The 16984-nt window shown below is 36.7% G+C and overlaps 1 protein-coding gene across 5 annotated transcripts in view; it reads left to right on the top strand.

Annotated features, from left to right (window-relative positions):
• PPP1R9A (protein phosphatase 1 regulatory subunit 9A) overlaps positions 1 to 16984 on the top strand; it is a 136863-nt gene that overhangs the window by 91209 nt on the left and 28670 nt on the right. For all 5 annotated transcript variants that reach the window (XM_051802609.1, XM_051802611.1, XM_051802613.1 and 2 more), the window contains exons 6-8: positions 1583 to 1718; positions 9882 to 10037; positions 15498 to 15551. In XM_051802609.1, the coding sequence (XP_051658569.1) occupies positions 1583 to 1718; positions 9882 to 10037; positions 15498 to 15551 (346 nt within the window). The remainder of the gene's footprint in view (positions 1 to 1582; positions 1719 to 9881; positions 10038 to 15497; positions 15552 to 16984) is intronic.

Raw genomic sequence — 16984 nt, 5'->3', positions numbered from 1 at the left:
GTAAGGGCCATGAAGAAACATTCTTTTTCTTTCAGCCCAACATCTTAATCATTACTGAGAACTAACGTCATATTTTGTAATAGTGGGATATGAGTGCCAAACTGTGATATGTTTTGATAAGGATTAAAATGCTGATGTTATTGTCTTGATTTTGTTCCAGTTTCTGCTGTATTTTCTATTAATGTTTTTAAGCTAACGCACTTTCTTGACAATTATTTTCAGAGCACCTTGTGTCATTATTTCAAAGGTAGTCACTCATTCTCACCTTTCTTATCCTTTTGGAAGAAAGTACTGACTCAGATGTTTTGATGATGTTGAAATAATCTCCAAATTGTAGTCCTTTCTGTATGCCTGACTTCATAGAGTCTGAAAAATTGTTTGGCTTAGGAAATGGACCCAGGGTCATCCATTCATGAGAAGTTGGATGACAAATCCCAAGGGCTTTTAACAGTGATAGGCAGTACTAATGAAAAGAATTTTCATACATGGGATATAATGCACATTTCGGCCTCTCCTTCAAATAATAAATTAATCATTTGAGCCAAATGTTGTGGAAACAAGTAATTTACCATATGCAGTATCTCAGTGTCACCTTATTGTGCTTTTTAGCTCCACATAATACTTCTTTCATCTGTAATTACCCAGTTGTCTTTCTAGCCTGCTAAGAAAATATTCCTTCAGCTTGACATCTTTAAAGTGTGCTTTTATTCAGTTGTTTACAGTGTGTTGGTCCTGTGTAATGGGTGTTTATCATTAGTTCTATAGATAGCAATATATCTAATTATGGTTATGCCACTGTGCTGAGAAAAAAAGCTACAGTCCAAACCAATTCTGAGTTCCAGTTGCAGAAAGCAGGATTAGGAAGCAGTTTTGTAAGTCTCAACCAAGAAAGAGGCACTTCCCTTGTCTTTTGTTAGGCCAAAGAAATGTGCTCCCAATGTTCAGCAGTAGCTAACAGTGGAGAAAAACATTTCTTAGCAACCGAAGTTCATGAAATAAAAGACAAATTAAAATGCGGCTTAAAATTATGGAAGTAGCATCTGTCAGATTTAAAAATGTGAAAATAGGTTCTCTTTTATAGACAGGAGAAAGACAAATATAAAAGCTCAGAAACAGAAGATAAATTCTAAGTCAAGGTGGAAAAGTTACTCTGGTGTACGTACCTTTCACTATAAGCTGCCAGAAGTGCGCCTTGTGCTGTTACTATATATCTGTAAGAGTCTGGTCTAATGCAGCCTTCTGGGAAATACATGGCTCTAAAGGGAATGGAAGTGATGATACTTTTAAAAAAAAATTGTTCTGCTCTAGGTCTGTGTCTGTAACTACTGAAGTTTGGAGTGAAGGCTTTAGTGGTCGCTCCTGTTTTCCCCTTTCTGTCATGTGGCCAGACCTGTCATGGTCTGATCACCCCTAGTCCTGCACACAGTACCCTTCTGACAAATGTCATCCATAGAACATATTTGAAACAATCCCAGCTACATATCTTCGGAGAAAAAGGCTACCCTCTGTACTAGACACAGCTAAAATGGTAGAACTTTGGTAAACAATAGGAGTAATATTTTTTCACTAATTTTTTGTATAGGTTTGTAATTGGACGAGAAAAACCGGGACAAGTGAGTGAGGTTGCGCAGCTGATTAGCCAAACTCTAGAACAAGAACGCCGCCAGAGAGAGCTGCTGGAGCAGCATTATGCACAGTATGATGCAGATGATGATGAGGTAACAGAATGACTAGCGTTTCACTGTTTGGTGTTTTTTGATGTTCCATTTTCTATTCCTGACTCCTTCTTTTTAATTATCACTTAGAGGTCAGCTTCTGGACCTCTCCATTACCTTTGCTGCTGATTTTCACAGATTGATGATGAATCTTATTTGAAGAACAAAGTTACAGGAAAGCTTTTCATCATGGATTTAATGTTTTGTTCCAGAAGAGCATATAACAAATTGGTTGATGCTTCTCTAGTCACTGCTCTTCCTCTGAAAGCATATACCTTTCTGAAATAAGGGAATAAAGTTTGTTTAGTTGTGCACTCAAACATTAGATTTTTGTGAAAACTGGTAGAAGTTGCCTTCTGACTTTTAGAGGGGTTAAGGAAGTTTTAGACCTTTTTTTGTTTTTCTGGAAGAGTTGATGTTCTTAATTCAGAACGTTTTCTGAAAATTCTGGCTAAGACCCCTCCTTCCACACACTGTTTTTTGTTTCTGTGTGAACAGATATTCCACAGGATAGAGAATTAATCTAGCTTGTCTGAAGTCTAGATTCATGTTCACAATTAGTGCCTGATGTCCCAATACAGTGGTTTTGAAACTAACAACTTCATGCAGTAGATTTTCCATAGTTTCTTTGCATTCTCTTAAAATTCCTAATATGCCTAAATACCAAGATACTTGAATAATATTATTTGAAATGTCAGATTCCACGTCTTAGTGTGTTTTTGTCCTGGGCCAGATTTTTTATTATATTTGTGTAAGGAAACCATAAAGAAGGGGAAATGCATGCTATGCATTTATTTCAGTTTAGTTTTTCTTTTTAGAAAAGAAATACTCTTGATATAAAATCAGGATACACTTGGATTTTGAAACATGCTGTTAAACTAACAATAGGTCAGAACAATCAGAAGTGTCCCAACAGACTAAGTAAAAATCCTGTCTAGCCCCAGTAATGCTTTCACTTACTTTAATTTCCACTGATATTAAAAATATTTTAGTATGTTTTAAAATTAATCATGTCACAGGGACATATTTAACTCTTCTAAATAAAATTGTACTCGTCAATATACATGCATATGTGTGTGTGCCTGTGTGAGGCCACAATGGCTGGAAAATCCATATCTTCTCTGTTCGCTCCTCAAACTACAGAAACAAGTCTTCTAACTTCTATTTAGTCTAGAATTAAATTCAAGATAAGTTTCTTGAAGCAGCTCTGTTATCTCCTCAAAACCAAAATGGAGACAAACTAGCCTTTGGAGTAAGACTTACCATAACTCATCACAGCGTGCTGGAGATGTCAGGGTTCAAAGACCTGCGATACCATCTTATTGTGAACATAGTCTGATAGCTTTCATATTGGCAAGGGAGGTGTGTCCCAAGTGCCTGATGATCAGATCTTTCTTGGTTTGTGGGTGTGGGGCTGAAGGCAGACCTGTGTGAGTAATTGATGTGTCACACCTTTTATCTATAGGATGCATCCACCTGTAAAAAACCTGAAAGGTTTGTGTTTCTTACCTTCATGCACCATACAGGTGGTGTTACTCAAGATCAGGAAAAAAAACCTGTTGTTAAAACCATATAGATCAATACTGATCCTGGAAGTACTTCAGCATTCAATAGGGATTGTTGCTGTGAGGATGCTTATGGTAACACTGTCATACTGATGACCATGCAAGTGTTTCTCAGTACAATAGTGAAAGAGGACAAGGATGAGTAGGCATTAGTAGGTCTCAGGTACCTTTTGTGATGTGTCTTGTTGTCCTTCAGTTCAGTGGTTACGAACTCTTAAGTCCTGTTCACTGCATACATTTTTACCACAAAAATACTAGATGCACAAAGTGTTTTCTACTGGTAGAGTCTTTGCATCATAGAGAGTTTTTCCCTGATTTTTCTCTAATTAAGAGAGTTAAAGGTATCTTCTCTTATTGTAGCACTACACTGAGGATGATGACCATCTCTGTGACCATGATGTGCTTTTTGGGCGTTAGTGTTTGCAGTGCAAAGGTGACTTTTGTGCAGTATATGAGGAAAGGAGGAAAAAGAAAGGAAAAGACATCTAGCAGGGGAGATCCAAATGATCTCATCAATGATTACTTTTGGAAGAAGGAATTAAGTCTGAGAACAAATCAAGTACTTGAGTTCTTAAAAACTGCATTGGGATCACTGAAGGTTGTACCCTTTTCCTACTAGATGCCATATATACATTTGAGAATATGTATTTGGGAGATGGTGGTAAACATTATCAGAATAGCTGCTGGGGTTTAGTTACTAAAGTATGCAATGCAGTATGTTTCCTTTCTTAATTAAGAGACTTACCAGAAATAGATTATATTGGAAACCTGCAATAATCCTGAATATTATTATTTTTTTTGATCACCTGACTGTGCCATCCAAGTAAACTCATGCAACTTGTACCATTCCCACACAACTGACATGAAGTTAGCTATGATCTAATGCACATTAGCCACAGTTCAAAGACATTTTTGGTCACCACAAGGACTTCTGCTCCATTTACTGTCAAATATGAGTATTACTACTTTGAGCTTACCTTGCTCTCAACAAATATGACTGGGTTTATGTTGCTCTATGCGACACCACTGCCAGCCCTGCATTCTTTGTCTCTGGTAAGCAGGGCTTCTTTTGGGCAAGAAAATTTCAGTTTACACTGTCTGAATGAATGTTTACAAATGTACAAAAAACCCTACCCTTTTGAGTCCATTTCATCAAATTGTGATTCTGACTGCATGGAGTTCAGGAGTATTTGGATTGCCGGTGTAAGAGGTTTTGCATTGAGGTGGCACAGAATTATACAGGATTTGCTCAGTCTTAGAGCTGTCAAATCATCCTATTAATTTTCATACAGTCCTTAAAATATGGTAAATGGATCTCCAGGTACAGTGCTGCATAAATAAACAAGAAAATTATTTTTATTCAACCCTCCTTTGAGGCTGCCAAATGCTGAGGCTCAGAGACTTTACTACAAGGACAGCAATAACCTATCTGTTTTCCGGAGCAGGAAATAAGTGATCAGTGTTTTGAGTCCTGGAGTCACTGCACATGACTGTGTTTGCTAGAGCTGGTCAAATCACAGGAAGAGAGTATGTGTCAGGCATGTGCAAGTTCTGGTGTTTTATCTTGCTGTGCCACCAGCTGGCTGAATTTCCTCTGTTTTGAAACTGCTGACAGTCTTCATAGCCCAAGGAGCATCTAGGTATTTTAGAAGAATCCAAGTTCCTTAAAAAAGCAGCATTTTGAGATAGTTTTGATTTCTGCCAACCAGTCGACACTGGACTTGAGTTAGATACTAAATTTAGAGACACATGTTAGCCTGCTGTAACTTCTCATTCCATTACCTTGCAGAAGTGTTACATGACAGCCATTTTTTGGCAAAGATTCACACTAATAGACATAATGTTTCTAAAATATATATCATTTACTATATAAATAAGACTGGAGAAAACATAACTTACTGTATAAATGCCCTGCATTCCTGCATTTGAGAACCTGCTGTTACCATGGGCTGCAGGTTGTCACAGGATTGTAGGATGCTTTCAGATGCTCCTTCATTAAAGTTTTTGCATGGAAACTCAAAAATCTTGTGCAGAACTGATGAACACTAAAAGAAAAGTGATGCTCACAATGGGATCTGTGCCAAGACTAGCAGGATAAATGTGCAATAGCTTAAAATTTGTTGTTAAGCTCCCACGAACCAGTAGTACCAGTTATTTCTTGACTATGATGTATGGTAGGCAGCATTGGCATTTCTTGATGAGTCTGTGCTAACTACTATAAAGCTAGGAGAGTATGTTGCCTCTAGATAGCTTGTTGCAGAGTTTACTCATCACTAGCTTGTCTAGCTTCCTAAAGTCCCATATCCTTTTGATTTGTTGTATCCTGTCAGAAAATAAAGCTCAAAGGCTTTGAAGTAGGCACTGTCTTTGTATTTCCTACTTAGTGTGCTAAGTATGACCTGAATCTGTATCCTTGACTAAACCCTTTTGAATTCCTTGTGTTAACACAGTGTTCTGTGCACGAGTCAAATTCTGACATTTCTTGGAATTTTAATTTGAACTTGGCATTATCTTCTTCATGTTCTGCAGTGAGTGACAAAATTACATAGAGCAGATGACCTGTTCCCCTGAAGGCTGCATATGGTGATGCAGAATGTGAAATTAATAAGATATTACAGAATTCTGTTCACTGGCCACGGACAAGTAGTTTAATGCAAGTGGTGTTTTAATATATCTTAATATCATTAATAGTCATATGAATATTTTTTCTTTTTAAGTTTTCATTCATCAGGACATTCTGAGAGCAAAGCAACATTGGAACCATTGAAGCAAATCTTGACACATGCAAAAAGAAAAATGTCGCAGTGTGCTTGAATGTTTAACACCCAAAGAATACATTTGCTAAACCAGATCTTTCAGAGAGTACGTTTTTTCCAACATCATTAATATGACACATTCCCGTAAAAGCAATGATTAAACTATACCATTAAATTTTTCTTCGCTCTTTTGGAAGCATTAAGTATGAGCCATCAAAAAAAAAATCAAATGAAAAGATGGGCTTGAGTTATTTTTATAGTTCCCTGATTGTGGGAGAGTTTCAGCAGGATCAAAGATGTAGCTTGATGCAGCCTTTGTTATGGTGATTTGGGGAAGGTCTGTCTGCATTATCCTGGCTGGTGCTGCTGCTCTTTCTTTCTGCTTGAGAGTGTTAGGCCCATTTCAGGAATTTACAAGGCAGTTAAACAATGCAAGCAACACATTTGCCATGTACAAGTGGAAAATTGCAGCTCATATTGATAATTTCATGCTATTAGCTGTGATAGCATATAGCAAAATGGAATGGCTAGTATCAGAACCTATTGCTTTGGATGGTATAAGCTTAAGCCCTAGGTGCTACTGAAATGAGAAATGGGGCTTTTGCATGGATGAATTTTGCTCAGCAACACAGAATGAAGAGTCCGAGATTTTCCTTCAAGACCATGTAAGTTTTCATTGACTATTGAATAAAAAAATACTATTATTGTTGTCAGCTAAGAAAACAAAATGTATTGCAGGAAACCTCAGGGAGTTACAGCAACAACTGTTCTCTTACAGGACTTTGTTATTTTGAAGTAATAAAAATTTTTTCTGTGCCTTACTGCTTCTTGTAAAATACTGAATTTCCCATTCCAGCTTACTGGCACTGTCTGAACAACCTTCTGGTAGTTTCATGTGAAACAAAAGTCAGCAGAGATAATTTTTTTCCAGGAAAGTATGTTCCATGTAATTCACGATGTATATTTTCTTAATGTACACATTGGTTCTTTTGAACTTGTAATTTGTTTTTCATGTGACTGTAAGATGAAGTCCCTTCCTTTTGAAGATGAAAGCAAAAGTCCCATTTATTTCTGTGTTCTGTAATGTGTTTGTGTCATCCTGTTGTCATGTTTACCTGAGCGGTGCTTTGCTTTGACAAGTACTTTTTTCATTAATTGAAGCAAAAATGACTGTGCTCATTGACACTCATTATGTACAATTTGAAGCAAGATTTTCCTTTGTGTTCATTTTTAACTGCCTGTTGTTCCTCTTCAAACACTCATCCTCCTGAGCCCAGTAGAATATTGCCTGCTCTTGAATTTTTTCCCTATAATTTAGTTCTTCATGTGTGTTCATTTTTCTTTTTGTATTCGATAATTCTTTTTAGTTTAAGTCTTTGGAGAAATCAGTTTTAACTAATTTCATTTGTTTTCTTATTTTGCCAAAATTGATAAATGTGATTTGGATTTTGCATTAAATTAATAATTCCTTTAAAATACACATGTAGCTGAGCTAGATCTGGGTTCTTTTACGTAAACAGGGCATAAGTTTGCTGCTTAATGATCCTTTTTCTGCCTCCTCTTTGCATGCTTCAGAGATTTCCTTGCTACTGCTAATGGACCTGCCAAGATGTTTTTTTGAACTTACAACCTATAGTTGTGTATTACCTTAGAGATTTTTTTAGGGATAATAACTGCAGAATCAATAGTCCATGGACTGTTAATATTTTGTCCACACAATAATTCATTTCACTGAATTTTCGCTGCGATTTTAAGAGTTAGTTGTTCTGCTTCTGGTTGCCCTGACAGTATGTAAAGGTAGTGTTATGCTCCTGAAAAAAGCCAGGGGAGTTAGTAGTCAAATTTTCTGTTTAGAAGGAACTGCAAATAGCCACAGGGAATAAAATAGAAACAGAAGTTACTACAGCTGTAGTGTGACGGAAGATTTTTGTGTGAGTGTATGATATCTAGACATACAGAATGCTAAATTTAATTTCAGGTGTTTTTTTGTTTAGTTGTAATCCTTACATGCCTGAAAACTCCAGTGAGATGGATTATGTTGTTTTTTGCTTCTGTTTTAAGAAGCAAAACCAGCTGTTAACCTTTTTTGTTGAAGACTACTGTGATTCTTAGTCATACATTCTTAGTACATATCAAGTATATAAAATAAGTGGATACTGTTTGTTTCATTGGAGAATATGTTACTATATACAGAAGTCGAGATAGTTCGCCTGAAAAGTGCCTCACTTTACAGTGATGTTTAAATATGGATGGGTTGTGCCTGTTGGTGACTTACCTTCTTTTTGGTAGTTCTTTTACTGTCAGAAAATGTTACTGAATAATGTTATGCCTTCTATGTGTTCTGACTTAGTTTATTTTTTAAAAACTTTAATGGTTTTTTAAAAAAAAAGAATATAGATTTTTCATGATCTTTAGAGGTCCATCCTAACTCAAACTATTCTATGATTCTTCCTGCTACTCCTCAAAGAAATGGTAATATTTTATTGTGGGTATATCACCTTGTTGTTGGATGCATACATGTATCTTTTCTGTCTGTGTGTACTTGTGCACCTGGATTTAACATGCTTCCATGCACTGCTTTTTAGTTGAGAGATATTCACATAAGCCTTAACAAAACTGGGAAACTAAACTAAGGTAGGATCTGGGATTTGAACTGTTTTTCAAACCTGTTGTTTTGAGAAGTCCTTTTGTCAAAAAAAAATGACAATAATAGACAATTTTAGTGCTACAGGGAATGTATTTCTGATAATATGTTTCTTCATATAAGGAACTGAAAGCTCATGAACAAAAACTTGAGTAGTTCTGTCAAAATTTTGGTGGTGTTACTGTATAAACGTAAGAAAGACTGCACCCCTTCCCCCACATCTCCTTTTCCATGTATTTATTGAGTCCCAAGCTTTATAAATCCAGATGTGGTCCTGGGGGAAGTGTGTGCTTTATAACGTGTTTGCACAGCCAGCAGACTGTGATCCATAGGTGATGCGCTCCAGCTTCCAGAGGGAGCCCCACGGAAGGGAGGTGGTACCACCCGCCTTAGATATGGGGAGAGATGAGCACAGGAATACGTGCAAGAGATTGTCTAGGCAACTTGGGGTTTGATATTGCAAGCCTTTTCAATATTGTTTTGTTTTATTTTGTTTACTCTTGAAATACTGATTGCAGCTTATGATTTTTTAAAATTGTTTTGTCAGCAAATTGTACACAGCTCATGGTTTACCAGCTCAAGAAAAACCCACCTTTTCAGTTTAAAACTAGCTCAAAGCAGCTCCTTATTCAGGACGAACTCTGATTTCAGTCTCTGAACTTGTCTCTAACACTCAGTTTCTTTTTCCTACTGTTGTCTTTCTGTGTGGGTGTGACTTTTCTATCATTAATTTGTTTATAAAGAACAAACCAATGAATTTTCAAATTCACCATGGAATATCACTGGAGAATTACTTCCTCCAGTTGACTTTACCAAAGACCAATCAAGATCCTGTTGGTCCTATTCTTTTATTTCTGTTTGGAAAAGATTTCTTGTTAAATCTGAAATAAATTTGGAGGGTTCTTCCTACGGAAAAGAGGTCTCACTTGGAAAGTGAAAACATTGAAATACAGAACCAGTAATGCTTAAGAACTAAATTCTTATTGCTTAAGATGCTATTTTCTCTCTTAATGTACCGAAATACTACTGTGGAGTTGTATTTTGTCTCGTAGAATTCATAAGTACTGGGGTTATAGTCAAAGAAAAAGATAACCTTTATTGTATGCAAAATGCTGGCTTTGCACAGTAGCTTAATTATTCTTTGAACAGTCTCTGCCTAATTAGAGGATAACTGGAATTTCTTAAATACTGTAAAATTAAGACAGGGGAATATGCTACAGATGAAGAAGATGAAGACATGGGACCTGTCCTTCCAGGAGGTGACATGGCTATTGAAGTGTTCGATCTCCCTGAAAATGATGAAATGTTCTCCCCTAGTGATGTGGACACCAGCAAACTTGCTCATAAATTCAAAGAGGTACGTTACAGGTCAGAAAATACTCCTGAAATACCACATTGAATTACATTTCTAGTCATCTCATTGCTCAGAGCTTGTTTTTTCTCTTCAAAACTAGAGTTGATTTCTAGCTATTTGTATCCCAGTACTTCTGAACTACTCAAAATTTCCACTTAAAAGAAGTGGAACTATTCTTTGGAGTTGTTTTGGCATCAGCTTTAGGGTGACTGTTGTACTGGTGGTGGATAAATTTATAAATTAACTTTTTAGTACAGAAGTTATTCTGCCTCGGCACTTAGTTTGACAAGGAAGACAAAGTGCAAGTTAATTCATTACTAGCAGATTGCTGGGGTTTGGCGTGGGTGTTTTTTTGTTGGCTTTAGTTTATTGATTAGTTGGTTTGTTGATTTTGGTTTTTGTAAGATTCCAATAAAAGATGATCAGGAAAGCAGACAGCAAATGTTAAATTTCAGTGAAAAGGGACATGTGGAGCTTATCCTATACCATTACACAGCAACTCATCAATGTACAGTAGTGTCATATGTTTAGCCATGTGTTTAGAAAGATGCCGTATTGGGGAAGCAGGCATATTTTAAGCTGGTGTTTTACTGAACTGTGGTTACAGAGTTTGTATAGCACCCACCTCTACTAAGTGTGGCTTGAATCAGTGGTGTTCATTGTGGTTATTGAATTCATTTAACTTCACATACCGAAGTACTGAGAGACATTTCTTCTGTATTTTAGTCTATGCTTCTGATGTGGCTTCTTTTTGAGCTTTCCTGAATTCTGATGCAAATAATGATACGAAACAATGGATTTATCTAAGCTCACAGTAATGGGTTGAGTGATGGCAATAAGGAACTTTTTTTTTTTCCAATACAGGAAGATAAAAGAGTTGAAAGTAGCCAGAACCTCATAGGATATTTGAGTAGCAGAACCTGGGCCGACAAAGGAGTTTTAGAATACTGAGACTCCCCTTTTTGTCCTTCTTCAATTGTCCTCTCCTCTTCCCTCCACTCAAACCAGATATTTTAGTCTCTATAAATGTGTTGCTCCTACTCTCTAGTGAGAGTAATGTATGGAAAGTAAATGAGCAACCAGTTTTTCTCTTTTCTGCTGATACTCTTTTCAACCGATACTCTTTTCAGCCTTTGTGTGCCTATAATTCATCATTATTTCCTGAAGTTTTTTTACTTTAGTTAATTTATAATTTTCTCACTCCATATTTCAAGTTCCAGGCTCTTAGACATATTAGTAGAACAGTTTACTTACTTTTCTAATACTTTGCATCACACATATTAATGCTTTCTCAAAGTGGTGGGAAGATGCTACCATTCTACGTGTGCAGTGGGGGTGCCGAGGCCGTGCAAACCACAGATGCAGTGATGGGCAAGAGGACCTTTGAATACATTACAAGTAAAACTATACTTAAATAAACTATGTTTCCATAAACTTGGGCTATTGCCGTACTTGAGCTTGTCCAAACTGATTTGAAGCTATTTACAGACCTGTGTGATATAATGGCCTCAAAATGCTGATGTAGAGGAGACCAGATGAAGGTACTTTGGGATCCTCAAGTGTAAGTGCAGATGAGAGCCTGAGAAGAAAACATTAAATGCTCCTGCATAAGAGCAGACTCTTTCTCACTGGCCCACGCAGTTACGAGCATGCCACTTCTGTTTCACTGGTTGTATTTAACAGTACACAGCTGTATTTTGTTGGCTGATGCAGAGTGAGTACATGTATTTTTCTTGGTATTTGCCCTGAATTCTTTAAACACTAGAGGACTTGTTCACGATCACACTGCACAAGCCCACACAGTGTTTTCTGGAATTGTATTTAAAGAACAACTGTTCGTTCTTGTTCTTACTCCAGAGATTAATGAAAGTATTAAACAAGTGGGTAGGACATAATCTTTAAGCATAATAGTTTGACCTAATTAGTTGAATTCAGTCCTTGCAATGAAAAATGTGCTCACATGTTCTGAGAGCACTCCTATTTGAAATGCCTTGCTTTTTGGAATGAAAGAAGAGAGATGGGCATTCCTGGGTCAATCATTGTACTTCTGCAAATCTTGTTTTCCTGGCTGTGGAACAGAAAAATGGGACTGATTTTTCTTAACTGCTTTGAGAGAGCTAGAAACTTTATTTTATCCGTGATGATTGAAGAGAGAGGTGTTCTGTAGGGAGAAGGGACATGTTATGTAAAAATTTGTTATTACATTTCATGTCTTAAATATATGAAAAAGGGATTGTCATTATATGCAAAAATATATATAATGATTATGTAAAAATTGTCATGGAGATTATTAGATTCTATTGCATACCTTCCTTCCCAGTGCACATGTGATATTTTAACATTTGCTAGCCTTTCATCCCTTTGTGCGCTTTGCAGTCTTAGATTAATTCAATCCATTTTTGCTCTGAAAGTTATTTTTCATAAGAAGTTTTATTGTTTTGAAGAAAGTTAATCAGCTTTTCAAGACATATTTGGATAGGAAATGTGCCAAAAATTACTTAAAATGTCCTTGTTAAAATGAAGCCATCACAATTTTATATTAACTTAAAAACCATAAAAATACAAAATAAGATGTGCCAAGAATTTGTCTGGCATTATATAGAACATGGAATAAAGATTCTGATCCCCTTTTAGGAAACTTTCTTAAAAAATTTTAGCTACGGAATCTAGATTTGCTTGCCAAACAGTTGACCTTCCCTGTTGTTTAGTCTAACCTATAAATGTGTTAGTATTTGTCATCTATTCTGCAAGCATAATTAGTTCTTTAAAAATGTACATATCCAGCTACACATTTGTCTGTTCAGCAGAAAAGTGTCTTTTTTCCTTCTGCCTCAGTGGGATCTACTGTACCATGTACTGATTCAATGATCTGACTGGGTGCTCAGTATTTATTTTTTTAACTTAATAACAGAGAGCATAAAAATAACTGTTAGAACCATCTGTACCTGAGCAAATCGTCATTTATGCAACAATGTGGAGTTTACTTGTATGTAATAATAAGCTCTTTTAAGTGCTCCTTATGGATCTGTGGGGGTTTAGAAGAGATGGGAATGGACTATCAGCAGGTAGCCTAAGGGTTTGAGTCTTGGTTTTTTGATTTCATTATTAAGTCTACAAAGGGCAAAATTTAGCTCATCCATTCTCATCAGAGAAATTTTATCTCCTCAGAGAAAAATGAGGTAGCAGAACTAAGTAGTGGGCTGGACATTTTGTAAACACCATAACATTTTTAGATGGTTCTTGAGTAATTTTTCACTACTCACAGGAATGGAATGAGAAAAAGCAGTTCTCAGTCTCTGAAAATTGCAGATCAGAGGTTGGATTGAGTGAGCTCAAAATTGCAAGTAACCTCTTTCAAATTCTAATTAAAGTATCTCCTTAGTTTCCTCTAATATGTATATTTACAAAAAGGTACATGTCCTTCTCAGCTTCCTGGCCTACTGAGTGCAGTAGCTTCACTGGCCACTTCTTGCTGTTAAGACCAGCTCCAGGGCTGCTGAGTGCCCCGTTTCCAGCTGCACTGGCATCTCTCCATGCTGGACCAGTAGCCCTGCTCTCCTATGGCACTTCCTCAGGAACCCTCTTTGATCCACAGATTAGCTGCATGCTCCGGACGGGTTTGGTCTGGTCCCTTGCTCATTCCACCTGCCAGTGTGCCTGGTGTGCCTCCACATCTTGCGTTTCTGCAAGCTGTCACAGTCAGTGCCTGGTTTCATTTGAAATGAAATCTTACGTCTGCTCTCACTGAGCACGTGTAAAGTTGTAACACTTTTCAGTGCAAAGTAAAAAAGTAAGTGTAAGTAACATGATCTTGGGGACTAGAAGTGTTTACAGTCTCCTGTGGAGACAGCAACCAAGAAGTGAGCGTTGGAAAGAAGATTCCTGAAGTGTTCCTCAGGTGGAACTGATTGAGTCAGTGTCTCCTTTATTCTGTCCAATTAGATCAATGAAGGCTGGTTTGCAAACCAAACTGCTTCTGGGAATATGCATTTCCTATGCCACAAGAAGGGCATTTGAGAGACTTCATAAAAAGGGAATTTCTAAATAAACTCAGCCTTTCTCAGAGATACTGATCAGCTCTGTGATAGCTCCTGTTATCTTGAAAATTATTCCTCTCTTCCAGAAGCATTTATCCTTTGAATTACTTGCACAATTTTACTAACAGCCTGGTCTTCAAGAACATAGCCTTTGCTTCACCGGAGATGATAGTTTCTAGTTCAGTACAATGCCCTCACATACTCCATTAGATCAACATAAACTATTCCCTAAAGCTTATGTTAATCTTGTAAGAGAAGTAACCCCTGTGTAAAACATGCTTTTCTGTAACTATTCCTTCTATTTATAAATAATGGACAAAGGCCTTGTGTTCACTGCAGTGCCAGCTCAGGCTGTAATTGCCCTTGCCCTCAACTCCATACCCAACACGCACAAGTCACTGATTCAGTTTAAGGGTTTGGGGCCCGTGAGAAGTTTGTCCTTGCTGCCTACTTTAAATAATAAGCAGCAGGGATTGGGATGCATGCCAGTGTTGGGTAAATGTGTATGATCATTTCCATTTGGATTAGGGTTATGCTATTAAAGTTGTGGTTCAATTCATAGTTCTGAGCATTCTTGGAGCCTGTGAATAGCAGACCTTTGGGGTAAAATTAAAGATGTTTCGGAACATTGCATATTACACTCAAAATAATAACTATTCCCTTCACAGGATCAGAGTATTGTAGGTTAGTACAAAAGAAATCCCCCAGTAAGTGTGCAGGTGGATGCCAGGTCCTCCCCACCAACCCTTTCACTGTACAGATCCACTGTTGTTGTGGCACGCTGCTTGGTGGTGGAACTACAATCTTTAGCACGCTGCCGGGGCTCTTAATCTGCTTGCAATCATCTTGTGTGCTTGAATGCTGTTGCTGTTATTTACAGTTTCCCTGTGTAACTGCTCTCATTTGAGATTAGCTAGCTTGAGCAGAATAACTCCAGCTAATCAGGGAGAAGTTTACCTTTTTTTCTTGCATGAAATAAATGTGTGGAATCTTCCCTCAAGGTTTTCCTGAGTTCTTGAGTTGTTAAATCACTTATTTCCATATTTGCTTTTTTGTAACATGCCTGCTTTAATCAATGCAGTGGGACTTTCCGACAGCACTGGGACGTATTTCACATTCATATCAGAGGAGAGCAAAGCCCAGCAGGATAATATCTATTTTTTTTAAGCATAAGACATTTCGTTTTGCTAAACAGATTGGATGTTCTGATTTGAAATTATGAGTGGTTAAACAGCATCCTATCTTTAATTAGGTTGCACAGACTGAGTCATTTTGCAAGCTAGACATTTTAATTTACAATCTACTGCACTGCAGCACTCTTCAGGGCCTTCTGCTATGTAATAAGGTATTCAACTTGCAGCACAGGCTTTAAAAATACCGGAGTACTCTGTGACTTCACTTGTTTATTTTATATTTTCAATTCTAGTTGCAAATCAAACATGCAGTTACAGAAGCTGAAATTCAGAAGCTGAAGACGAAGGTAAGAATCAATATATGGTTAATACATATAATACAGTTTTCTTCATACAAAATCAAATCTGAAAACGTGTGTGGGTGGAGAAGTCAACATCCTTATGGAAGGCTGATTAAGAAGCACAGTGGCTCAGCTAAATCTTGTCTTGGTGTATATTCTATATGCAAAGTTTCAAGTAAAATCTTAAGTGCTGCTGTTAAAAGAAAATTCCAACTTTTGTAGCTTCAATTAAACATACATTTTAAGGGGTATCATATTGACTATACAGCAGATTTCTAGTGTTAAAATTGTAATGCATTTTCTCAGGTTTTAAAATTGTATTTGGATTGAATATTCAAGTCCAAGTTAGTAGGTTTTTTATTTACCAGTGATGTTAAAGTATCCTGTTTATGCTACTTTGCTTTTTTTGACATTTTAAAAAAACCTGATCTGTTTAAATGTATTTAATAGAAATTATTTTTTATATACAGAAGAAAAAGTGTTTTTATATCCTGTTGCAGTTCTATTCAAAAGATACTCTAGAAAAAAAAATATTACCAGTTTAAAAGAAAACATCTCACAATCAGTTGCTAGTTATTAGATTGAATTTGCTATAGCAATAAAAATGAATTGGGTTTTTTTTGTACTAGGGTAACCTTTATGAGAACTCAGCTAATAATTCAGTTGTTCAGTAATACCAGGTTTTATAATGACATCCTGCTCTTTGAGTCTGAATACATTATAAGGGAAATAAAAACAAGAAAAAGATAAAATTGAACTTCAGAAAAAGATTTTAGATTATTATTTCTTCTTAGCAGCATTTGCACTCACTGTGTATTTTGCATGGTATTTATCAAATCTGCATAAATTTTTGTTAAAAACAAATTTAAAGTGCAACTGTTTTCTGTAAGGACAATTTCTATTGTAGTGTGTCAGTTCAGAAGGTCAGAAATCTTTTCTTCCTCTACTTTCCAGTTCCAGTCTAGCAATTGGAGCCACAAGGTCGATCCCTTGGGATTGTGCCAAGCCCCATTGACTTGATAACAACAATGTGTGGGTGTAAATATTCATCTGTGCAAATTCATTTGCCAGATAAGGGTTAATTTGCCTTTTTGTGTTGGATCTCTTTACCTTTATTGTATTTTCAATAGAGCTGAAGAAATTGTGAGTAGTTTAAGTATATTACTAATAAAACTGAAAACAAATTAAATTTTTTGTGTGTATCATCCATGATTGCTAGTGGAACTGTCTAGAGCAAATTAAACAGTCTCGATAAGTAAAAAAGGGTGTTTAAGGCATTTTTTGTTCTCTGGAAATTCTGGGAGCTAAAATACACAAGCTGCTGAACAATCCTACCCTTATCCAGCACCAAACACTGAAACCTGCAAGTGGCTTCAGTTAGGAAGTGAGACACCAAACACACACACACAAAAAAAACTGGATATCAGATTCCCCCTCCC

The sequence above is a fragment of the Manacus candei genome, unplaced genomic scaffold (genome assembly GCF_025592945.1).
Source record: "Manacus candei isolate 608988 ecotype Guabito, Panama unplaced genomic scaffold, ASM2559294v1 h1tg000056l, whole genome shotgun sequence".
NCBI classification, from domain to species: domain Eukaryota; kingdom Metazoa; phylum Chordata; class Aves; order Passeriformes; family Pipridae; genus Manacus; species Manacus candei.
The sequence above is the reverse complement of the archived record's forward strand: the minus strand, read 5'-3'. Positions and strand labels throughout refer to the sequence as shown.